Raw genomic sequence first — 25,454 nt, forward strand, 5'->3', positions numbered from 1 at the left:
CGATGCAGAGAAATTGACTCGTTTGTTGTTGGGATAAACAACTTTCAAACGTCTTTTTCAGATGTATTTGAGATGAACAAAATGGCGGTTTAGTTTCCACTTTGGAGCGCGCGAGTGCCCTTTCATGAGATCGTTTCAATCCATTCCCTCATTAATCTTTTGAATTATTTATGCATTATCCCCCAGCAGGGGTCGAGGGGGAGGCTGCTGCTGAGAGTTCAGAGGAAATTTGTGTTTTATCCTGTTGCTGGCTCTCATTAATGCATTTGGAGCGCTCAAGAACTAATCTTGATAAAGCATTAACACCAGTACCTATCATATATGAAAATATATTTCTGAACAGTTAGCAATTTGATTTCTATCCTATGACATCGCGTAGAGTATTTCTTGTAACTGTACTCCTTTAAACAAAACCGACCCTGGGTGACTTCCGACACATGCAGTAGGTCACACCAACTCAGTTATGGCTGACATCACAACCTCCCCGTCAGCTGAAATATTGCTCCAGTCAGCAGAAATGGAGCCGCCGCAGCAGTAGAAGTGCTGGCTCTGTCACTGTGCTTCTCTATTTGTGCCCTCACTGGCTGCAACACACCTGATGAAGTGCTAAATGGCCTCCTCGCTCGTTGCCATCAGTGCACATTTCTCTTTTAATGGCTGTAGGCTCCTAAGCTTGTGTTGCTGGATTTATGAACTGGGTTCAGTGTTTCCTCTTCAAGTCAGAGAACAGACAGACAAAACTCAGGTAGAATCAGAGGCAACAAGCTGTATTCGTTTTAATTGTACACATAAGTAAACTGTTTAGTCTTCAATAAAGAAAAACTGTTGTACTCTGGCGACATCGTGTGGCTGAAATACGCAGTTACATCGCTTATATAACCCTATCTTTTCTATATTGATTAATTGAGGTGTAAAAAATGTGGGAATTAATTCCATTTATCTTAAACCTCTTAAAGTAAATCTGGCACAAGTAAAAATGCAGAACACAGATTAATGTCATGAAACCAAAATTTTATACTTAAAAGTTATTGTCCTTCAGAGCAAAAAGTTGGTGACGTTTTCCTTACGCTCTCATACCACCAGCATGTTGGATGGGGGAGGCTTTAAAGGGATTTGGCCGAGGCTGAATGTCTTTGATTTGAACTGATTCAGTTCCTCTGGAGTCAGCGAGCTCTCCAGTGAGAAAAGACTGCCAGACGTCCCGTTGGCTGAGCTACCCGCCGCTGAGGAAGGAGCGCTTGTCCCAAACCCTGCTGTTGTCTTCCCAAAAAGACCACTGCTTCCAGCCGGGGCAGACTCTTTAGACCCAAATGCACCTCCTCCAGCCCCCGTAGAGAAGCTGAACCCTGACGCAGAGCCGAACGCCGGAGCAGACGTGGGTTTGTCTGAAGTCGGGGCTTTGAAGGAGAACGAACTGGATGAAGCGGCGGAAGGGCCTCCGGAGGATGAACCAAAGCCAGAACCAAACCCCGAAGAAGAACCAAACCCAGATGGAGGTTGCGTGGGAACCACTGGGTTTTGCCCAAATCCCAATGACGGGCCAAACCCACTACTCCCAGCAGCAAAACTGAAGGTGCTGGCCTGGACTGGGGCTGCACTCCCAAACCCTAAATTTTGGAATAAAAATGTGGCGATATGTTCAACACAGACGCACGGCAGCTGGCTACCTCGCAGATCGACAGTGTTCTGTATGAAGACGCTCTTTCTTTACCTTTGCTTTCAAAGGATGATGCAGAGGATCCAAATCCAGCTGCAGGCGTTGAACCAAAGCCCCCTGTTGACGCTTGAGGCGATGGGTTGTTCAACTCTGCAAGCTACAGAAAGACAAATGACACTCAGCATCATCATCATCAGCTGCTGTCCATATTTATTAAAGAGTCCTAAACAACAGAGATGCAAATAACGCTGCGAACTTTGTCTCACCAGGGCTGCACGGGTGGAGGGACTCATGATCTTCAGCTCCTGGACTCTGTTTCTCCACTGGTTAAGCAGCTGATTGGTACCATTCACCTAAATAAAGTTGCATAAAAGCCCAAAGTAAGTCAGCGCTCTCTCCGATGTAGCTGCATAAACATCCACCATAAATAAGCAGCACTGCACTTACATAGCTCTGCAGATCCCCTGAAGCTCTGGAGGAGTAATACTCCAGCCTGATCTCTTCTGGGGAGTGATCAGTGAAGCCTGGCAGAGATTTTAAAACAAATCAGTATAGGAAAAAAAGGGATTTCTGTCAACTTATGTTTAGTACAAACCTGATATGAGCACCCTTAAGTTGGAGTAACAGGAGAAGGCCCACTGACCCGAACTTGCCCAGGCCTCAATGTCGCTCTGAATGTTCTCCCTGACAGACATCACGAGTTAGATCCTCAACACCATCGGGAGTTTAAAATGCCGGGAATCGCTCCAACAAAACTCACAGTATTTTGACATCATCTTCATCACCCCCCACCACAGGCTGTCTGTTGCCTCTACCTCCTCTGTCAAAGGTGCTTGGAGATGCCAGAGATGAAAATCGGTTTTGGGAGGAGAAGCTAAAGTCGGAGGCTCTCACGTCACCTTTCCTCCCACCATCTCCTTTGGCCCAGTCAGTACCTCCATGAGAGAAGGATGAAGGCTGAATAAAGGCTCCTTTTTGCTGAGAGGGATTCACCCACACTCTGTTTCCAAACCCTTAAATTTTAAAAAAGGTCAGTATAAGTACGACGATGCACAAATGAAGCAATACACTTTCAATCTGCCATGTCAACATAAACACGTACTAGTTATGCCATTGCTTACATTTTTGCTTAAGTAACTCCAGCTTGATAAAACGTTTCAACGCTGTATTTGTATTCATATTAGCCGTTAACCAGACTAGGAAGTTAATGGGGTTCATCTCTTAGCTTAGCTAACGTCTTCGCTAAGCTAACAGAAGCCAACTCAGTCAGTAAAAATATGGGTATAATGTCTTCATTTTAAGACTTTTGCTGACGCTAGTTGCCACTTCACCTCCTGTTCCTTGTCTGGGCTGCTGCTGAGGTGCAGACCGATTGTAGCTGTTGTTTTTGAATCCTCCTCCGCCGCCGCTTACTGATCCTCCTCTCGGGTGCTCATTCCAACATTTTTCGCCGTAACGACAGCGGCCCTGAAGAAAGAAGCTGCACACTGTCATTTCTAGAGCGTTTGATTTAAACGACGCTTAACGCAGTAACCTTGGAAACACCACCATGCCTACAGCTTAGCCAATTCTGTGTGGCGAGCGCGACACGGTTTGAACCTGGAACCGAAAATTTGAACACGGTGTCGCGTGTAAAATACGTCATCGCCAACAAATACTTCCGGGTTTACCTTTCACCATAAAAGAAAAAATATTTTATTTTGTAAAGTGTTAAAAAAATAAAAGACAGTTATAGAAATTACGAATAAATATGTAATGTTATACATAGTACACATGCATCTAAATTTTAACTGTAAAGAAATCAACAAAAAAATCATCACCACATGATCTTGTGATGCTGTGCATTAATCACAGGGGACATCATTTTAATTGTTTTAAAAGGAAAATGAAATTCTTATAAAATTTATGTCAAGTTGTTGGTGTAGATTTTTTAATGCTAAACAGAAATTATTACACTTTTTTTCTTGTTGACCACTTTATCCCTTTCAGGGTAACAGGGAGGGGGCACATACGGGCGAAGGCAGCATCCACCATTGGATGAGTTGCCAGTTCATCAGAGGGCCCTATGTGACGATTTTGTGGGTTCTGTACCTTGCTCAAGAGTACTTTGGCAGTGCTCTGAAGATGTTCTGGTAGTAGGGGAAGGTGGCACACTGGGGCTATTATTTCAGTCAAGCTTTTATATCTTTGTGGAGAACATAAATGACCGAGAGCTTTTGTTTTATTTAAAAATGGCTTTATTTGTGCGACAAATGCATATATTATAATAAGCCTTACAGAAAGACATCAAAATAAATTAGAACATTATCTGGCTAAAAAAAGTGTCAGAAATACAATGTCATTGACACCACATCATGCAAATATGGTGAAACTGTTTAACTTGACAAATAAAAAGTTTTTGAAACAGTACCAATAAATCAATACCATTAGGCTTTCTGCCTGGAAAAGGTGTATAAGAAGGCTTTTAGTATATACCCAACAGCTTTTTATGTAGTTGGCATGCATTAAAACATATATATTTAATATCAAATTGCTTGAAGTGTATAAAGATGCATTAACCTAAGAAAGAGTTGGAGGTGAGCACAACTCGTTGAATAACTGTTGCAACTTTGAATGTAAACAAGTAAGGCAGCTTAAGCTATGACATACTGAAAGTCTAACATGAGTGATATATAAATAAAATATGAAGTGCTTACGATATAACAGAAATATATGTAATAAAACTGTTGGGTATTATTTATAGTTGTGCTTAGGTCAATCATACAGACTTCTTAGATGTAATAACATTATATTATTATATCAAGCTTATTTTTACCGACTTCACTATAAAGAAAACGTTGTCGATGAAATAATCAATCGATAAAATCCGTTTCAGACTTTGCAAGCAGCAACAATCCGTGTACACTGAGATAGAGCAGCAGCATGTAGAGTTCTGCCCCACTTCCTGTCTCCACGCACAGCTGGTTGGCATCTCTTCTCATGGTCACATTGGCGGTGGTGAGGAGCTGTTCTGCCAGCTGGAAGTTCTGGTTCTGCTGCAGGAGCACTGGAAGGCTCTGAACAGTCAGAGGCCCGCTGCTCTCTCTAATACTGGACATCTGTGGTGATACACGAGCGCATTATTACAACATGGACTTGCGCTGGCTTAGATATGTTCTATCACTATTTCAAAAGCCTGGACCAAAACAAACAAAGCACATGAGCTCACCAGGTTGTCAAAAGCTTCCAGAAACTCAGGAGTGCTCCTGCTCAACAGGTCCAAGGTTTCGTCTGGCAGCTCTAAAAAACCAGAAGGAATATTCATTAAAATGAAAAGAGGAAAGTAGCGGTTTCTAGTCTTAGTCGCACTGTTTCCTCTCACCCTCCAGAGCGCTGACCAGCAGATGGACTGCTTCCATCTGAGGGGGCAAACTACTCAGCCTCCCCTCGACAGGATCCGCCAAACCCAGCTGCTTCAATATGGCTGACACGAACGTTCTTTCGCCCTCATCGTGTTGAGTCAAATCAAGGGATTCACCGCAACACAGGTCCTCCAGCTGAAGGCAAGAGGAGAGGAGGATAAATAAAGCATCCATCTAAAAGAGGGTGAAGCTGAAGGTTGAAGTTGGTGGTCTTATTACGGCGTCACGCACCACAGACTGCCGACATGCCAGAGCACTCCTGTCAATCATGATGTCCTGCAGTCCCTTGAATAAGGCACATCGGGTCGATTTGGGCAGCTGTGCAAGAGCATGAAGGTCCGTCGCCTCTGAAAGGCACAAGAAAACAGTGGATTTAATATAAAGTTTTAATATAAAGGTTCACCAACAGACCTGTAGTGTCCTCTATTTTAAATGACTTCAGCTACTAATCAATCATTAACTGGTTATTCTCTTTGATCCTTGCTGACAGAGGTGAAAAGCTGCCGAAGAGGAAATGGATGGTTTCTGATTCCTCCATTGTGTTTCACTTCCTAACAGTGCAAAAACGGACAAGAGACATATAAAGAGGAACAAACCATTGTGTGCATCAAAAGGCAGCAATTCCTCCAGGCACCGGCCATCTACAGCATCAGGAGACTCCCAGGAGGGCGAGTCGAAGCCCCCTATGGCACCAGGCTGCAGGCATATACCTGCACGTACAACGTCACTGGTGAACACTGGACGGCATGGCTGCACGCCATAATTCTCAATATTTATTGGCGTTGTAAAAATCAAAGCTGAACCTTTTGACTTTAAAAAGAAAATCTTAATTTAATGTCAATATGCTCACCATACTCTCCATTTTCTCTGATCTCCAGCTCGAGGACACTGTACGCAATGACCGTACCGGGTGGGACCTCCAGGGAGATGTCACTGTCCGCCTCAATGTTTGCGCTGTCCTTCACACACACCTGCGGGGAAGGGGAATATGACGCACAACGCCATTGATTTTTGCAAAGATCAGTAAAACGACTCCCTAACACTACGTTTAATGGACTCGATGGAGTTGCGCTCGCACCTTGACGGAGCTGCCCAGCATGCTCATGAGCCCGAGCATGCCGAGGACGGTGCACTGATTCTTCTTGGTCATTGTGACAGAGCAGGAGCTTGTGGTGATAATCCGCTCCTTCACCACTGCCAGCGCGACGTCTTGCCTCTTCAGCTGCTGCACCAGCATGTGCTGCATGTCCACCTGCCTGGAACGAGGACAATCTAGACGTTAACCTGGTCCTGCCACCATGTCCTCCCTGGCTGAAGAGGACTAATGGATCACCTGTCTTTGGAGTCCTGTAGCAGCTTCGTCACGTCCAGTTCTTCTTTCTTCAGCTTGCCAAAAAATGACCGGAGCTTAGAGCTGCCCTGCCCTTTCAGGACGATGCTGACCGTTCCGGCCTCCGTGTCCAGCTTCCCGGAAAGGTTGTCTCCAAATGTCCCTTGGTATGTCAGGAATTCTGTCTCAGACGCTTCTGACAGGACACACAATGTCAACAACCCATTAATGCCATGTGTAAAGAGCCGTGTTTACCCATCAAAACATGCTGCATGCCTTGGAACTAAAACCTTGCCCTTACGTACCAGGATGGAGGTCTTTGTCGCCCTGCAGCAGGTGGCTCAGGGTGAAATCTGTCGGGTAGTACTTGGGCCTCTGCCAGAACCATCTGCGGTTGCGCTTGACAACCAGTGCCATGGAAACCAGCTTCTTGGAGTCATTAACTCTGGAGACGGGGATGAGGCTTCCCTCTGGGTCAATCTGATGGACAAAGTTCGCCGTGGCCTTGGAAAACATCACTCCGACAGAAGAGAAGGGACAAAGCTGAAAGAGAAACCAGCGTCACCAGCTCTGAATGAACTCTTCCGAAGCAGTGACGCTGTCACTGTAAGCGCTCTGAGACACGCAATCAGGACTGTAGGCGGGGACTCAGAGGGTGAAGGGAAGTTGGGTTGTTAACATTAACCACCACCACCACCACCACCCCCTCCCCAACACACACACACGCACACCCCCCCTGCATGCTCCTGGCTCAGCTTACATTAGCTAAATATTGCAAGTAATCAGGCGTGATGGGGATTTTGTGAAGGGAGGAACAAGAGCAACAGAGAACAGAAGTTTGAAAAACGTTAAACAACAACGTCGTCCCTTTTTTTGGGTGCCGTCGCTGTGTAATTATTTTATTTTGAATAAAACATTCGAGATTGTGTTTGCTTATTTAATATTAAAATCATTGGTGACCATTTTTATCAAGGCGATACATCACTCTGGGCTGTGGTCTAATTTCATTATTTGAAAAACCCTTAGTGTGTAATCAGATCAACACGCTCAGGGGGTTTTCATCCCACAGCCCGCAGTGGTGTAAAATTTTGTTACAACCTAAATATGTCAAGCCCACAAAAGAAAAACAAGGCCAGGTGGAGGGAAACAGCTAAATAGGACGGAAGAACTAAATTTTACTTTTAGTTTAAGTGCCAAATCATTTCCAAACTCCAATCTGACCAATGAGACTGATGATTCTTTACATGTGTCCAACGATCAGGAGCCAAACCGCTAAATCACATTATATAATAAAGTAACGTTTTGTTTAAGTATTAAGGGGTTTTTGAGGAGTTTGGGGAGGTTTAATTTCAATTATTGCGTCCCCAGACGTTCTCTTCTGCGTCTCGCGCACACATATTTCATACAGCGCACGTGTGCCAAGCGCGTGCGTAGTTTCCCGGAAGCCCACCAGAATTTAACGCAAGCTGCCTGGAGCTCGCGACTGTGCGCTGAGGTAATCTGTGCGCGCGCGTTACATGCGACAGACCAGAATTACGACGGTGCGTAATTCTGTAAAAAGGCGTAATTCCGCAAATCTCAACAGCGTCAAGATGATACGTCACCCGCAGCGTTTTCAATCATTTTCATTTCTTAAACTTACCTTATATGCGACGGTCAAGGATTTGGTGGCGTTGCGCACTTTTCAAAAGTTCTGGCGCATCGCCGACGAGGTAACGGAGAGAGAAACTAGTCCAAGCGGATGCTAAAACTTGTCGCCGGGGTACAACAATGACACTCTGAGAGGAATCACGACTCCGCAGTAGTGTTTAAAAGTGAGTGATGATCGCTGTGTTAAGGGGTATTTGTGGTTCAGAGGTGGTGGCTTGACTGGAGCCTGGCTAGAGACCCTCCTCCTCCTCCTCCTCCTACTGGACACTTAATTACAATCATGTGAGCTCCAGTATTAGAGTATATTTACATGATCAGACTTGCCTCTTTTGTTTCTTTAAAGAAATCTCGGCTCTATTTTTAATTTCTTAAGTCTTTTTTCATTCACTCATTCACAACACGGCTGTATAAAAGGAAACATGAGACACCACGGACCAACTAAGTCACATCCTTTCTGGTAAACATTTGCCTTTCTAGAACCAGAAAATGAATTATTGTTGCTCCAGGGGGATCATTTATGTCTCCAAATCACAAATTTTACTCTCGTGTTGGGACACCAGGTGTTGAATTTTGCCTCAAACGCCTCATTCAGAAAATGGCTCAGTTCCTTAGACTAGTGGGAATCCCCGTGTTCAGATGTGACTGTGTTAAAAGTGGTGGCGTAGAAAGGCCGGAATGAAGTAATGTGAAAGTTAGGGGGTTGACAAGTGGTTGGAACTGCAGTTTTAGAGTCAAACATGATTTTCCAAAACCTTGCGGAGTATGACATCATTTTGTAAGTTAAGTACAAACTTCTTTCAGTTTAACTATATTTTCTACTGCCGATTAAGCGCCAACTTTTAGTACCGAGCTCCTCTTTCTATCTAATTTCCCCGAGGAACATATTTGTCTAACTTTCTCCGTGAACGTGATGTGACCCTTTAAAGCTGTGTATGCTCCAGGACATTCCAGGAGCATGTCAAAATGTTTACAGATGGTAAAGTAACCTAGTCATCCACTCCAGTTAGAACACTGTTATTGAATGGGAATGATGTAACATCAGTAACATCAGAACATTTGGAAAAAAAGGTTTAAACAGTGGGATTATGGTTCATTCTTTCAATGAGGGGAAGGGTTTTTGGGGAAAAACCAGGCTAACATCAATTTTGAGAAAAATTACCACCTCACAATGAAATAAAAAGTCTCATCTTGGTTATTTATCCGATTGTACAGAGAAAAGACCACATGACACACTTACGTCTCCAACCATGAGTGTTATTGCTTATTACCTCGCACGTTATCCACACTTTAATAACAGTCGTGTTCCAAAAAAATGGAAAAGGCAGCACAAAAGGTTTTAGTCCCTCTAAAACTGCTACAGCAGCTGACAGCGTGAGGCACGGCAGTGAAAGGCACCGCTGCAAATACCGAGATGCAACGTGACAGAACCGTATCATGAGAGCGGAAAATGTCATTTCAATAAGAAATATCATAAGAAAAGGAAGGAAATCATCTGCAGCTTTCCACAAAAGAAGCAGGAAGTCCGTTTATGGTCAGTTTAGAGTGACATTCGCGTTCGAAAGGTCAGAATACCCGGTGGATCATGTCAGTTCAGCTGTGTACTTCCCTCTACCCTGCCCTCATTAAATATCTGGTTAAATCCAGAGGTCACCACAAGACCGGGAAGTCAATTTTACTGAAGCCAGGCTCTCTGCGCAGATCCCAGTACGTGTTGTTGCTCACCCAGGTATCATTGTTGGACTTCCTGCAGACGCAACAGTTCAACAGTCAACACAATATTCAGTTCATCAAATTGCTCGGAGAGCACAGACATTGTCAGGAGAAAATGATGTTACATACTTGAAAAAACGGGGTTTGTGTGTCATGTTGTTGTCCTGGAGAACTTTCCTTCTCTCCCTCTGGAGTTGCTCTATCCTCTGTTTCTGCTCCTCGGCTCCATCTACATTACCCTCCTCTAAAAACCTTGGAAAGAAGAAAAAAATGTTCAAATATACCATAGATGATTTGGCCAATCTTGTTCTCCTGGTGCTTAAAAAGCTTTTCAAGCCAAGGCCAAAACAGAGCACGAGATACACGAGGTACAACACATGACTGCAAACTGCTTCATAGCTGGGTAAAAATTGAGCCGTCACAGAAATACAATCAGGAACTTGAAATAACAGAATATTGACACAGAGGAACTAACCCTGGGATTCACATTTAGTCATTCTGTCATTTCTGTTGCGTATTGTGTAAATTCACGGATGTATTCAAAACGTTACACATTTTATCCTATGATTATGATGCATTTATTAAAACACTCTTTCCAAAGCAAAATTCACACCACACGTACAACTATTTAGGTTGCAGTGGCTGTTAGATTAAAACATAGCTGTAACAAAAAAAACTAAAGGATGGTTTTGTTGTTGTCGAAGAATGAATTAACACAAACCTCTGGTCTGGCCTAAAGCGCGTGTCAGTGGGGGGCAGTCGAAGTCTCAGAGAGGGATCCAGCTCATTTAACTCCATTGCAAACTGAGTGAAGCCATAGTACTGCTCCTGGTCAGATGGCATGGGGTCTGAAACACACACACACACACACACACACCACACACACACACACACAGAGGGTTATAGAGGTCCCGTCTGGTTGGGTGAAATCTGCGTGGGAAAAGAAAAATCCCTCACTTGCTCTCCAGATACACATGGCAGTAGGTGGGTCTCCTTGAAAAACAGACTCATGCCATTTTCCGAAAATGGAGTGCACAACCTTTCCTTTAGAATCGGTAACAACACCCTCTATCTCATTCACTGAAGAACTCCATGAATTTGCCTTGAATAGGACAATAAAGCACATATTTATTATGATTATTATTTTAATATGTTTTGTTTATTTACTTGATAATTAAGCTAGATTTCGGAAGTTTTATTTTATAGGCTGGCGTTCGTGCTTGGAAGTCAGTTCTAATCTTTGTCCACGAGGTGGCAGTGTTAGTCTTTACAATCGTGTTTTACTGAGTTTATTGTTACATTAAAAAGTAAAGGAATATTTAGAATTATAAAATTAAATTAAATAAAGAAGTAATTATTAACAAAAAACACACTTAAAATTATTAGAGAAAGATTACAAATGTTGAAAACTGATATGCATGTGAAATTTCTTTACACTCCTCAGCTAGATTGCAGCTAAAGCATTCGCATCGACAATGACAGTAATTTAAAATGAGTACTTGGCCTCCTAACCTTTACAAATGTGATTTTACACTGGCAGTTATCACTGTTGATGTTTTTAATGGCCATCTCTCCATAGTGTTCAATCCAGCGCTGACCACTCAAGATGTTATGAATGCAGGATGTTACTTTGTTCCATTCATAGTGGTCCCCAAACCTGTAAACACAAAAGAAATCTTTCACTCCTTGACCTTCAATTTGACCCAAATGGTAAAAGTAAACAATTAAATATTCACATGCAAGTGCAACACATTACATATAAGTACTTACGCAGGTAAGGTGACATGGGTAGTTCCCATTTGAACGATTTCCATGGATTTTCCCCAGAATTTATTTTTCCAACGGACGTCTTAAAGAAGACATTAAAGGAATCAGTGAAAAAAGCAGTGGTTTCTAAATTCACCTTCTGATTTAAGTCCAAAGCATAAGTGGACAGTTCCTTGAAAAGGCGATATCTACTTATCAAACAATTGATTATTATGCACTGAAGAGTTAAAGACATCACAGAGTTCAACAGATATGTTGATATTCAGAATGGCCCACAAATGAAACCAAAGTGAGACTGTTAGCCCAAACACCATCTTCTGCTTACCTTGCCAGAAGGTGAAATTCTGTGAATCAGAATGACAGGCTGACACAGGTGGGTGATGTTTTACCTGTGAAATAAAGAGGACAGAAAGAGGTAAGCTTAAAAAAAAGCGGCAAATAAGCCTTTTTGTTTCTATGGTTGACCAGCAGAGGGCGCTGTTCAGCCGCTGGTGTTAATATACCTGCACGAATCACGAGTGCGGAGGAGACTTTGTGAACTGTACCTGTTCAGCAATAAACCTGAATCCTTTATCCGGCCTGTCACACTCGTACGTTTCTCCCAGGACAGGATTAAAAGGTTTACTTCCTGCTCGATGGTGGGTGGAAGCATACGCAGATACTGCAAATGTTGCAACATATACCTGCACAGAAGACCGGGCATCACTTACCACTTTAAACATATGAGAGTGGATACATCCAAAGGTTTCTTCACTCACCATCCGCTGGTAAGGGTCTTGGGTCTGGTTGGCGGTGTCCAGTAGCTCACTGTACTCCAGTTCTTCACACAGCCTCTGGAGGGTGTTGATGGGCTCATTGAGCTGTACCGGCATGGCCACCTTGGACAGATCCTTTCCGATATTGTTCCTCAAGATGTTCCAGAGGCTCACGCTGCTGCTGGGTCTGGGGGAGGGGAGTGTGGAGCGGCGGCGCACCAGCGTCACCGCGCCGCTGACTGGATTGTAGATATACAGAGAAAAACATCAGTGGCCTGGATGACTGAAGCCCCAAAGACATCTCAAAGACCGAGCTCCAAACGCCCTGATATGCAAACATAACCTCATATTGATGCGTAATTTGAGACCTTCTCTCATACCAGAGTTTTGCCTCTCAGAGTTTCCCTCATTACTACAGGTATCCATGGAGATGCTGTCGCTGATATCACTGATGTATGAGTCATCATCAGACACCTGGAGAGAGGAAAATCAATAGTGAAAGGTCAGAGATTTATCTTGGCTCACAATCAAATGGAAACTAACCATAATGCCCTCGGCTATGTTTACTGTGAAGTGACAACTTTTGACTTTTAGGGCAGCCAAGGCGATTAGAGAGGAGATAGAAGCAAAAATGTATATTAGCAGAAACCCTTTTGCCATGTGGGATTAAACTGGATCAGCTACAATGGAAATTACAGATATAGAAGATATAGCCTCACCTCATTCTCAGAGGATGAAGAGGAAAGGAGGTACTCTTGTGCATCAAAAAACTCTGATATTGACTCTGGGATCGATGCTTTACTCTCACTGGATGCCTGGTGAACCAAAGAGTGGGAGCCACCTGAACATTCCTGGTAAGGAAAGAGATTTACTGAAAGCGGCTTAGATAAACATGTTGAGTCATGATTTTTGGGTTGTGCAGAGACTCACGGAAGCGTAAGCAGTCTTCAAGCCCATGACCTGAGCTGGCTGTGGAGCCTGCACCTCAATGGTTTGCCTCAGTCTATCTTGTTCAGCCAACATAGTGCTTAATGTGGATTTGAGCCGACCGTGGACTGGGAGGAAATGATGCAGATAAGCACGTGAAGAAAACACAATCTTTTATTCCTCAAACTAAGCAGCAGCCATTTTAGGATGGACTCACTGTTGTTAGCCAGTCTGCAGAAGTCCTGTTGGAGACGGGACACCTCTGTGGGTGAGTCTGGAGACTCGGGGCAGAGCTCCTGGGCGTTTGAGTCAGTGGTTGAGAGGTTGGGGTTTGAGGCGTGGAAGCGAGGTGACTGGGAAGAGATGCAGCTTGGGACCTGTCCCATTAAAAGAAGATTTTAAAAAAAAATTAAAAACTTTACTGTACAGACAATAAAAATAACTAACAAATTGTGTGCTCCAGGAGTACCTGGAGAGTGGATTTGGTTTCTTTTCCATTGTTTTTGGACCGCCATTTTCTTTGCCTTTTCTCTTTTTTGGGGAGCTCATAAGTGGACGCCTGCAGCCCAAACATATATAAGTATGTATTTACATTTACTCCCTAATTAAACATTGGTCTATTACATTAGTGCAGAACTCATCTGCATCATCTACATCAAAGCATGACAGCTAAATTACTATGATTATTATTTATTATTAGCACACACGCTGACCTGTAGCCCACTAATGGCTGGAGCTGAGTACGTTCGATGTAGGACCTCCATGCTTTTCAGCAGGAGGTTGAGTTCCAGCAGATAGGATTCACATTCTTCCAAATCTAAGCGGAATCAAAGGTCATCAATAAAGGGTTTATTTAATGACAATAAATTTACTTTATCCAAGACCCCACCTTTGCAGCACTTGTCCATGTCCATCGAAGAATGGAGCCAGGAACTGAGTTTGGACTGGTGAATGGACGTCTGCTTAGTTAGAGTAGACCTCTGTTAGGAGGGAGCGGCAGTGAGTAACAAAGAGAACAGAAATTCAGAGGATCAAGATATCTGTATTTCTTTTTTTTTTTAAAGGTAATTACATTCAGTTAAAGCTTCAGAATAACCTACTTTTTTCATGGACTCGTTAAGAGAGGGCGAAGTGTGGGGGTAGAACAGGTGCCTCTCGTGGGGATACGTGGCTATCTCGTTCTGGCGGAACACGCGATGGTGTCGCAGCTTGGACACCCACCCCTCAAACAGTTCCTGAGATTTCACCTGGGTGACACACAGGTGATTTAGGGATTGTCACACAGAAAAACCACAAAGGTGTCCTCAGCGAGTTACCTTTAGGTGGAAGATGTTATCCTCCGTGTCCAGGTCGATGCACATGGCCTTCTTCTTGATGGACATGACTGAAAGGCCAACGTCGATGCAGCCGTGAAGTTTTCCCTTCTTCAGCTGTGAAGACAGAACTCTGTTAGCACGTCTCCAAGGGTCTGAATGCGAAGATGACTGATCGGCGGTGCCGACGGAGGTAATACCTACATCGGCTGCACGTTTTGCATACTTCAAGATGCCCTTCTCCAGCAAAAAGTATCGCTAAGTGGGAAAAGAAAACATAGGAAACATAATTGATTTATCAGTTTGGTTATACAATAGTCACACACACCAAAAATGCAGGCTGTGTGAAATTTTTCTGTAAAACTCTTATATTTCCTTGACCTCTCCACATGCATTTTTACAACGGTTGCAATAAAAAAGAATGCACTGATAAAGCACTTTGAAATCACTTATGGTTACATTTTAACTGACTATTAAAAGAACCAGAAATTGGCTTTTAAATGTGGCACGCTGACAGAAAAAGTGGGAGGGAAATGTGTCACAGGTGCAGACCTCTGAAACCTCCCATCACCGAATGAGACCGCATGAGACTGACTTTCAATTGATTAGGGGAATGAAGCAATATACAGTATGCACATCTGAAACAGATTATGACATACAGGAAATGTACGTCCTCAGCACCTGCTGATGGTTCAGGCTCTCCATGCACATTAATATTACAAACTAAGTATTGATCCAGGAATAACTAGCAGAGTCTCCAGACCTCTTCAGGTACAATACCATGATATTTTGTGTGATCATTGCAGCTATGATAAAGGAATTTCTGAGGCGCTCACCTTGTGCCATCCTTTCATGGGCCACTTCCTCCTCTTGAGCAAGAAGCCCTCCTGTCTGTCAGGCTCCTGAATGTTGGCAGAAACCCCCCTGAGCCCTTCAATAATCTCCCAGCTGTCCTGGAAGGAGACACAAGAGCAATAGTAAAATGATACAGTCAGAACCATGAACGCCGACTTTAAAACATCTAATGTCTTCAGACACACACTTACCTGGTTGCCGTCATGCTTGGAGGAGCTGCTGCTGTTGTCACTGTGTGTGGGCGAGGGGGACGTCATCTTGTCGCAACTCGACTGCTTTCCTACCCACCGTCTTCTCGTTTCTGTGGAAACCGTAGAGTCAGAGATCACAGACGACCCACAGGCAGCACCACTCAGACCTTTGAAAGCTACGCCGCAACAAGCCGCACTGCAGATTCAAATGAACTGATGTCAAGGCAGCATCTTGTTTTGAGGAACAGCGGTGAGTAAGAGCCGACAGGGGAAACACGTAGTCACTGCGTGACTGACACGTCTGAAATCCCCAACGTGCCTCTATTTCAAGGAGGGCAACTGAAAATATCGCATATAAAACAAAACTTTGAAACTGTTTTTAGTCATTTATACTCCTGAACCATTTGCCCCCCACGGGTGCCACCAAATGCACTGTAGACATCCATGTGATGCTTTACTTTACGCACATTTTAGAGAATTTTTTTAAATGGCTAATCTATGATATGAAAGCAGATCTCATTCTGATCAGATTGCGCAACTGTTTTGCAAGTTTGCGTGCGTCAACAACTCTAGATACAGACTGCAGATGTGAGAAAAATGCAGCCTTTTGATGGCGATGGTCAGTGGCTGTTGTATCCTGGTGCAAATAGTACATTCATGAGCAGCTGGGCAGAGCAGGGAATGCCGATTCCTGATGTGATGCAACATTCATAACCCTCATCACCAGACCGCTTGCCCCAACTTGGCTCTTCATTTTTCCCGGCAAGACCAAACCCAGACCTGTGCGAACGTGTACTCTACATGTGAGCAACAGGGGCAACGTTGGCAAATTGTGGGAAAAAATCGTTTCCCTGTGGAGGAAAATGTGTGTGTCAACTATTTAAGGCATGTTACCGAATACAGTATAGCCTTTGCCAGAAGTTCAGTCATTTGAATGTGTGTTTGTGTACTTTGTGGTTCCCCGTGGCCTCTCTTGCAGGCGGTTCCATGCCCAGGACATGAGTCATCAACAGGAAAGAATGTGCTCTCTGATTCCATGCCCCCAAACACACCAAAACACACAGCGAGTAGTTAGTAGTTACGGGCAAAAATCAGGGAGCAGCAGGCATGCAACTCCCTTTACAGGCTCCGGACTAAATGCACAGATAAGGAGGCTTGAGAGTGTGCCCAGAGATCCATAACTGCACCCGTTTGATGTAAATTAAGCAGAAAAATGTGTTCAGACTGCATTCGGTCAAGAATCTTCCTGCTTGGGGTGTAAACGGCGCTAATGTTGTTGCAACAGAGATCGCCTCATGTGTCACTTCATAATGACACGTTCTTAAATTAGTAACATCTGAGGCTGCAGTTTAATCTGGAGTACCCGCTGCCACAGACGACCTGTGGACGCATTAAATGATGTTGGGAGACGGCAGTCCCGGATCATCCCGCCCAGAGTCCTACCTGCCTTAACTGAGTGATTACTGGTGTACTTTACACAACCCACACTGGTAAGACTAGAAGCAATTGGATTTGTGACCTTATGTAATGGCAGTCAATCATTAATGAAGCGGCACCTTGCAAATGAGCTGTTAGGAAGGGAAGAGGTCGTTCTTGTGGCCAAAGGGCCAATGCCGGTGTCAAATGGATAAAGTCAGGGAGAAAAAGTGATTACTGGGTGTCATGTGATGCTTTTGTGCCATAGGTGGAGGAGGGGAGATCAGGTGAAAGGAGACTGATGTGATCATTATCCCTCTTGTAAGTTAACATAATGTAGCCCAACATTCAGACCTCTGAAATCAACTCATTTGCTGTCAACTTTAAGTTTGTTTTCTTGTTTTACAGGAAATGGCCATACCTGTAGCTCATCCACCTCTCCAAATTTCCTCAAGGTAAGAGTGGCCCCAATCCAGATGACAGAAACAGACGTCGGGCAGAAGCTACAAGACAATCAGGAATGCATTGTTCTCTTACAGTACTTGAGCCATTCTCTACCGTAGCACCATCTGTTGATCACCGCTTTCCACCGCACTTGGAACACCGCTGATAAAGTGTGAGCAATGGTCTGGAGGTTGTAGTCACACCATCACGAATACATGACAAGACACCGACTTAGCAGCCGGTCCATCTGCTTTCTGAAAAGTCTAAAAAAAAAACCCAGCAAGTCCGCCAATCGAGCCGCCAGTCCATATAGCTGCGTGTTCACCGGGTAATGCGTTGCAAAAAGGTCCCCACAGATGGCCCATCTGTGGGTTTAGCTCCAGTCAAGTGTCTGAATATTCTGTTAAAGCTCCTTTGCAGAATTATCACGATTTAAAGCTGCACATTATCATATCAAAAGCATGAGGGAGCATAAGACGCTTAAGCAGATCTACATCCGGCAGTTTTATCTGGCCATTTTGTATTAAAAAAAGAAAAAAAAAAGAAATAGAAGACCAATATGTTGCAACATATGGTTTTGGATTGGCCCGTAGTCGTCGTGGATATCTGGTTATCTGATTTCAAGTTAAATGTAAGTCAAGTGCACACTTTCTAAATACACAACAAAAGAAAAATATCTACTATCAGGGTTAAAAACAATCTTTAAAGTAATCCAAATATACAGAATAGTCCATAACACACACAAAGGAAGGTTTGCAAATGAACAAGAAACGGTCTCTGTTTTTTCCTTCTAAATCAAGCATGATCATAATTGTTTTTCAATCAATGGTTGCCATGGATACAAAAAAGGAGGCTACAGCAAAGATAAATTCAGTTTCTACTTTATTAAGAAACTGCACGCATAAAAACGGAGCCTATTTATAGCAATAGCAGAATATGTAGACACGATCCAAAGCTGGTCCGCAGACTGGAGTGGAAGTAGGACGCAACATCCCATAACCTTATAAAACCATAAGAGGCCGCAGACGGGGCTATTCTCGTCAGCCACTTGGAGTATTAGTCAAGGAAGAAGCCCTCTGCATTGAGCAGATTTTAAGTGGGTGTCGTGGAAACGGTAAGAATGACACAGAGATAACTCTGATTCACACCACCCATGCTCGCCCAGCTACACCCAGGAGGACTCTGCCGCACTCGGATTAAAGATTCTGAGCTGACGGGCTGATTGCTGCACCAGAATGACCTGTTAGGCTTCACCGCAAGGTAGTTAAGGAACCCAACCGGCTGTGTAGTCATCATCATGAAATAGTTGGTCAGTAACAGTGTCAACAACAGCGGTTACTTAGTTGAAAATCAGGTTTTGGAGTTTTCAATATGACCAGGATCACTTTTTTAGGTTCTGCCTCTTATAAGTTTTTCAAATGTTTGTATATAATGGCGGGAACAGTAATATTGGTACCCAAATCTGTTGATGAAGCTTGCTGACATTGTCACCTTTAAATCCTCAAACTGTACAATCGTCTGATGGCTAAAGTAAAATCTGACTGACTGAAATGTTATAAATATTGGAAATTGGCAGTGCATTTGACAGTGTTGAATGTCGCCTCTGGTATAAACTACACTCGAGAGCAAACTAGGAGAAAATTACCTGTATGACTGGTTTATAATCCAAATTTAACATTAAATTGGCTGGACTGCAGGCTGCTGATGGGATAACCTCAGGCTGTTAAAATCATGCACAATGTGTCATAAACTTGCTTAAAAACTTGTTATAATGTAAACAATACCTGCCCTAATCACTCCCAGACAAGATGTAGACCTGCATCAGCCTTCTGTCGAATCCCCTGAGATGGCTGTCAATAAAATGGCACTATGCACCTTGAATTCCATAGGTTTGAGAGGTAATTTATTATGCTATTGCACAAAATCAATCACCTGCACCAATGCTTGCACTTTAGCTATTCATTTGCTTTAAGTTTGTGGTATTTTAAGAGGAATTTTACCCGATAGCAGATAAGTCGAAGCTTCTCCCAAGACAAAAACACCTGAGTTCATGGAAAATATTTAAAGCATGTAATGCGTGCGTCATGCGCGTTTCAATGGCGTTTCCCGCATAATCGGACCAAACTTGTACAATTAGGCCACCTGTGAGAACTCGTCAGTCGGAAAGATAGTTTACATAGAGGTACTTGTGCATGTATCTGCCCAACAAACCGGGATCCCGATGAATTAAACAGCCGCAAAGGTGCAGAAACCCTGCGGGGGGAACCACAGGTGTTCCGGTCTGAATACGCACTTCGGTTCCCAACAGCCAACGCAGCATTTCAAACTTGTCAGCGCAGTCAAAATGCCCCATACATCGTTAAACCCACACGCCATCGATAAAATCCCCGTCATCGAGGCTCCTCACGCCGGCTTTCACGCGTCGTTCCTGGGCTAAATGTCACCAGGAAGTGAATTAATAATTCTATCGAAAGCGACATTTTACTTCGGCTGAGAAACGCTTGGCGGACTAAAAAAAGAAAAGAAAAGACGCCGGCGGACAGCTGTCAACTCTGCCTCACACTTTAAGACGACGTGGCACGACGAGGGAAACGACACCGACACAATTTAATGGCGATTTTTGAGTAATAAGAGAATGAATGCTTACTGTTCGGTGGCGGAAAACTACTGCATCCTCAGGGGAGAGACAGACAACCCGGGTCCGGCGCCGTTCGAAAGAGCGAGCTGCTTCGAAGAGGCGGGGCTACGCGCGGTAGGTATGGATGATTGACATCTTCTTGAGCCAATCAGGGTTTTGGTGTAAAAGAATAGGCGGGGCTTTAGGACGAATGGTTCCTTCTGTGAAAAAACTATATACTGTATTGCAAAAATCCACTGTAAAATCCCATCAAGATGGCAGTGCCCTTTTTAAAATGTATGTTTTGTACCTGTATATACATAGGTAAGGTTTTTAAACTGTTTATAAAACGTTAGCATGCATGTTTTCATTCCATTAATGAGTAAGGTTAAACAAATATTGACCCTCTCAACCCTTGTGGGTGATAGAATATTATCTTAAAACAGACCGACTGATATCCACACGTATTTGTAGTTGTGTTAATTTGTGCTAATATACCATTGTATGTATTTTCTACCGTCCCTCTTTCAGTCATCAAAGTATTTGTATTCCCATGTCAACCTCAAATATAGGTTTTATCACGTTACCTGTTATAATGGCCCTGGTCAAATTGCAGATTATTAATTTCTTCGACATTAGGGTTAGAAATGATTGTGCTGACTGTTTGCTGGAATTGTGAGTAATTCAGAGAAGTCATGTGATACATATCTCTCAGGCAGAATGAGGCATTCAATGCATATGCAGTCTTCAATGCAAACAGTTCCGGGACAGCAGACTGCAGCTATTGTGTTTGCAGCTCCGAAACACCTTCATGCATTCATGCGTTTGTTTACTTAACAAAACAAATTTCCTTTGCATGGGCATGGGGGCTGGTATTTCCTAGCAAGGCTTATTTCTATGGCAACTGAGAAAAGGGAAAACATAAAACAGGGGAAAATTATCTTTGACCAATCGAGTTGGGTGTGTCCAACAAACCTGTTTGTGTTTGGAGTTTCCTACAATGGAATATGAGCATACTGAGACAGAAAAAAGGACAAAATTGTTGAATTATTAGAAGACCAGCATAAGAAAAAACACCTGATTAGTATTTCCTTCAAACTTATATGTAGCTTGCCTTAAACACACTCAGCATTCCGTATTTTTCCCAGAGCCCACACACCCTGGAATAGTTTTGTTGCCTTTGACACCCGACCACACCTGTCTAGTCTACACACACACACACGAACAATAGGAATGTCATTAATAAGATAATGCCATGGAAGCTGCTGCTTTAAAGTCCGTGTATAGCAGCAGAGCTATTTATATCCCATATCAGTTTTCTCACACTTCACTCACACACAAGGATATTCATACATACTGCAGGAGCAGATTATGTGGACAGTGTCAGCCATGCTTGAGACATGATTACAGAGCAGCTCATATTCGCCTGTCAGTAGAATCAGGAGCAGTGCTGACGCACTTGATAATTACAGGATTGGGTATAATAATGCTTTAATGTGTCTTGTTATTCAATGGACGCCCGTCGCATGCTAGCTTAGCTTTGCACACAGGCCAGATCTGTAAACCAGAGTTAAATCTGTGAAGTTTTGGAAGTTCTAAAAAGGAAAATGGGACATCAAAATTACATTGTCATTTGTTTATCACTTTTTCCTGCTGTTTAGGCTATTAAAATGCCCCGTCTGCAGAGGGCGATGTTGCACAGGAACAACGCACATCTCCAGCTGCAGTTCAGATGTCTGCAAATGACTAACAGCTCTGTTATGACTCATGAAGCCCACGTTATTTGTCATCGCAGTGTGTGCGACTTTTAATGCACTGTGTTGGTTGAGCGACTCTAATCCCAAGTTGGCATGCACATTGAATGTGCCGCGCGCTCCCCTGCAACAGTTTTCAGGGTGTTTGAGTTCCACAGTTGTATCGCCTGAGCAGCTGATCTTTAGATCCAGAGGCATTATGCTCTTTTGTGTCATTACACCCGATTGAGGCTGATTATAAGAATTGCTGTAGATGAAAGGTTTTCCACATTTTATGCCTCCCTCTTATCTCCCCTCCAGTGCTCTCAACCTCTCAACAGGGCAGTGGTGCTCTGCCTGATTTTTTCCAGATGTTAAATAGGTTCCGTCTTTTCTCCCTGTATTTTTCCCAACTCCCAGAGGGGTGGACTGAAAAAACGACCCCCCCCCCCCCCCATCCCACACACACACACACACACACACACACAAAACTACGCTCTCAGCGACATGACATGAACCCTGAGGTCAGGAAGGACACGCTAAAGTGCTCCCAGAGCTGGAGGAATGCCAAATTAAGTGCTTTTCCAGAGCTCCGGTTTGCAGGTTTGCAGGTTCGGCTTTATTTTGGTGCAAAGGCACAAGTCTCAGAGAAGCAACTTCAGTTGCTGCAGTTAAACTCCAGTTTAACTTCCTGTTACGGGAACCAGCTGTGGCAGCTGAGCAGTGGGCTCTTTGTGAGGTTTACGGGGGGGCAGGTGGCCCTCTACTCCTATTCTATCATCCATTTTCCATTTATGTGTGCATAAATTGTGGACTCTAGTGCTGTATAATATACTGCGCTGTCGTGGCTGCATTTGCTGCGACGCACCTGAAATCTCCTTCATGATCTCTAGCCAGATGCACATGGGTAATGGATGTGATGGTGGACTCCACTTCTATGACTCCCAGCCCCAAACTGAAGCACTTAATGATCCCAGCAGCTGTTGCTCATGTAAAGTCACACACACGGCGTCCAAATCTCCCTTCTCATGCACTCATTTCCATTCGTTTTGCTTTGCTTTCTATTCTTCATCCTTAAATTTAGCAGACTTAAATAGTAGACTTCATACAAGAAAATATACGATGGCTCCCCCAAAGAAAATGGACCTGCACATGTTCCAAATTTTCCACATGGCCCATCTGTTAATAGTTTGAAGAATTTCCTATTGATTGGAGCCCCATAGGAGAGCCAGTATAAGTGCTCAATCTTTTATGTAGCCTAGTCTTTACACTAATCATCACAACAGGGCCCAGACATACCGCGTGGTTCCATTATTACCAGCACATGTTCAACATGATTGGAAAAAGAAACGAGAACCAGTGAGATCTGTGCACAGTTCCACTGTCAGAAATCATCTCAGGCCCTGATGGATACCCCCTTTGGTTTATTTTTGTGTGTGTGCCAGTATGTGCTTATTCAGCACACACACACACACACACACACACACACACACACACACACCGGAACTGAAGGAACTACTGAATAAACTGAATTTTAATGCTGGGAAACGACAGTTCATGCATTATGATGGTCTGTTAACTCCTAGCCTAATGATGTGGGTGTGTCATGGAAGATAACTAGCTGGTACTCGCTAATGGAGATAAGTGAGGTCTATAGAGATTTTTCACCTGTAACTCAGTGACCTGTTTGTCTTATGTCAGAGCTGTGCTAATTGATTAGGAAAGCTGTACTTCTGCAGCTAATATAACATTTAACACCTTTTTTGTGCTGTATCTGACTTTCTGAGCACAACTGTAGCACAAAAACCAACTCATATTTGCATATTATATCTTTCAATGCATCAGAGAGAGCACACAAAACAAAAGCAAATACAACGGACCCTGCAGTAGTAGACAACACGCAAGTTGTCTTATTCAGATTTTCACAGATTGTTGGAAATGTCAGCTGACACACATAACCTAAGACTCATTAGAGAAAACAAGGAACTGTTTCATTAAAATGTCCACAGCCCCCCTACCCCCCCCTTTTTTTAACAAAACAAAACAACCAAAATTGATGGTTTCACAACAAAAATACACACCAAAGAGATCCTTGTGTGTTTCCTTTGGTCTTGGTTGTAAAATGACGATCTCATGATGACTGCAATCTCTTTTCACTGTCTGGTGTGTTTGGCGAAAGCAACATGGCAGCTGTTCCTGCTTAAATAAAAAAGATTTCACTCTTCAACAAGAACGTCTGCCTCTTTAAACATTCTATAATATTGGCAGAAGGAAAAACCTTCACAGCTCGTTACTGGCTGAAACTAGGATTTCTTTCTAATTGGAATGTCCACAGTTTAAATTCCAAACAAACAGGGAACTGCAACATGGATCCAAATTTGAAGTCATTCACATGTTGAGTCCAAGTTTAGCAGCTGTGCACTTCCTCTTTAATTGTCTAGAATATTCCAGTAAAGTGTGCTGGGAGGTTTTTTTGTCACATTTTTAGTGTTCTCAGACAATATTAAACTTTCAACAGACGCACAAGCAGGGACAGTCCATAAGCGGTCAGTACCATCCCACAGGCAGGTCCTCTCTATGGATGGAATTTGGTTTCTCACCCTCATCGGCGCACTCTCTCCCCCAGTTTAAAGACTCAAAGTGTCATATGACCAGTTGAGTGAACAGCGAGAGGCCTGCTGGGAGGGCTGATGAAAGAATGGGATGATGTGACCATTCTGCTGCTTTTATTCTACCCAGGCACAGTGGCAGACAGATCTGAATGGCTCGCTCGCTGCTCTGTGAGCTTCATTTTGTATCTGGGTCAACTCCAGCACACGTTTCCACCCCATAACAATCTCTGTTCTAAAAGAACCCCCCCTTGTTGCCTTTTTATTTATTTATTTTTAAATCTGGTCTATTTATTTACCAAATGTTCTCTATTTTCTCAAACCTCATTCTGTCCAAAATGTGATGCAGCCTAATGGTTCACAAAACCCAGGTCTATGCTGATGAAATATTCTGTGTGTGCCAGCCTGTGACAGACATTTAAAAAATCGGAATGTTCTTTTTTTGATGCCTTTTCCTTAAGTGGCAGAAACAGACCGGAGAGACAGGGACACAGATACTGGAGAGAAATGGTGAGGCAGGAAATGACCCCCCAATGCGAGGGGCATTCCCAAGGGTTGGATTTCTCTCCCCCTCTCACACTCATACGCGGCCATAACATTAGAATGTGTGACGATGATCTCCACCAGCAGATATGCATGAGGCCAAACGTGGTTTTGGCTCTGTGCAGGAAATGTGAGAAAAGCTCACACAGGAAAGCTTTGTTCACGTCTGTCCGTGCGATTTGGCGAACTCGTCCAGAAGATTTGTATCTATCAAATTTTGACATGGTAGGAACTGTGGCAAGGGTTAGCACAATCAGGGTTGGTCCCAACAGACAGCTCTTAAAGGCAGCTTTTGCACCTCTACATGTTACATACATTTCATGACCTGAATTCCTCCTGTGCAAATGTGAAACATGTGTGTTGTATGGCCCCAGCACAAGGCTCACCATCGATGGAGCAGCTTTGAGCTGCTTCCTGTAAGATCAAATATGAGTATTTTATGCTGTATGAAATCATCAACTTCCGTGGTCAACTTAATTAATTGTGTTTCAACTTTTTTTGGTTACAGTGAGAGGCTGGTCAGCTCCGCACGTTGC

At 43.5% G+C, this 25,454-nt stretch overlaps 3 protein-coding genes and 1 long non-coding RNA gene across 7 annotated transcripts; 1 reads left to right on the plus strand and 3 right to left on the minus strand.

The window, feature by feature from the left end:
• Window positions 1–751: 751 nt before the first annotated feature.
• nup42 (nucleoporin 42) lies at window positions 752–3,296 on the minus strand. The gene is made up of 7 exons (XM_057020484.1): window positions 2,989–3,296; window positions 2,418–2,670; window positions 2,253–2,341; window positions 2,105–2,181; window positions 1,924–2,010; window positions 1,712–1,814; window positions 752–1,607 (listed from the first exon to the last, which is right to left on the minus strand). Exons 1-7 carry the CDS (start codon window positions 3,149–3,151, stop codon window positions 1,072–1,074), a joined length of 1,308 nt encoding a protein of 435 aa, XP_056876464.1. The 5' UTR covers window positions 3,152–3,296; the 3' UTR covers window positions 752–1,071.
• A 575-nt stretch (window positions 3,297–3,871) lies between these two features.
• Window positions 3,872–8,275, minus strand: LOC130518122 (gasdermin-E-like). 2 transcript variants are annotated; one of them, XM_057020483.1, is made up of 10 exons: window positions 8,031–8,275; window positions 6,694–6,931; window positions 6,392–6,581; window positions 6,137–6,314; window positions 5,909–6,029; window positions 5,655–5,768; window positions 5,290–5,405; window positions 5,019–5,193; window positions 4,866–4,936; window positions 3,872–4,755 (listed from the first exon to the last, which is right to left on the minus strand). In XM_057020483.1, the coding sequence occupies exons 2-10, from the start codon at window positions 6,902–6,904 to the stop codon at window positions 4,510–4,512; spliced, it is 1,422 nt and encodes a 473-aa protein (XP_056876463.1). In that variant the 5' UTR covers window positions 6,905–6,931; window positions 8,031–8,275; the 3' UTR covers window positions 3,872–4,509. The 2 variants fall into 2 exon arrangements, with proteins under 2 accessions (XP_056876463.1, XP_056876461.1); XM_057020481.1 differs by having other exon boundaries at window positions 6,392–6,584; window positions 8,031–8,273.
• Window positions 8,276–9,271: 996 nt separating this feature from the next.
• LOC130518121 (oxysterol-binding protein-related protein 3-like) lies at window positions 9,272–20,168 on the minus strand. 2 transcript variants are annotated; one of them, XM_057020480.1, is made up of 22 exons: window positions 20,064–20,153; window positions 15,557–15,666; window positions 15,347–15,463; window positions 14,715–14,768; window positions 14,514–14,627; window positions 14,298–14,444; window positions 14,087–14,177; window positions 13,911–14,014; window positions 13,667–13,756; window positions 13,415–13,574; window positions 13,201–13,325; window positions 12,990–13,121; window positions 12,651–12,744; window positions 12,274–12,509; window positions 12,061–12,198; window positions 11,841–11,904; window positions 11,519–11,597; window positions 11,261–11,405; window positions 10,706–10,850; window positions 10,470–10,596; window positions 9,878–10,000; window positions 9,272–9,782 (listed from the first exon to the last, which is right to left on the minus strand). In XM_057020480.1, the coding sequence occupies exons 2-22, from the start codon at window positions 15,620–15,622 to the stop codon at window positions 9,686–9,688; spliced, it is 2,448 nt and encodes an 815-aa protein (XP_056876460.1). In that variant the 5' UTR covers window positions 15,623–15,666; window positions 20,064–20,153; the 3' UTR covers window positions 9,272–9,685. The 2 variants fall into 2 exon arrangements, with proteins under 2 accessions (XP_056876460.1, XP_056876459.1); XM_057020479.1 differs by having other exon boundaries at window positions 15,347–15,666; window positions 20,064–20,168.
• On the plus strand, window positions 15,577–19,297 carry LOC130518124 (uncharacterized). Of its 2 annotated transcripts, none has more exons than XR_008947940.1 (4): window positions 15,577–15,806; window positions 17,241–17,293; window positions 17,381–17,427; window positions 17,512–19,297. It is a non-coding gene; the product is annotated as an uncharacterized LOC130518124 (long non-coding RNA). The 2 variants fall into 2 exon arrangements; XR_008947939.1 differs by lacking the exon at window positions 15,577–15,806 and adding an exon at window positions 16,822–17,046.
• Window positions 20,169–25,454: the final 5,286 nt, after the last annotated feature.

This window comes from Takifugu flavidus, chromosome 21 (assembly GCF_003711565.1).
Source record: "Takifugu flavidus isolate HTHZ2018 chromosome 21, ASM371156v2, whole genome shotgun sequence".
Taxonomy (NCBI): Eukaryota; Metazoa; Chordata; class Actinopteri; order Tetraodontiformes; family Tetraodontidae; genus Takifugu; species Takifugu flavidus.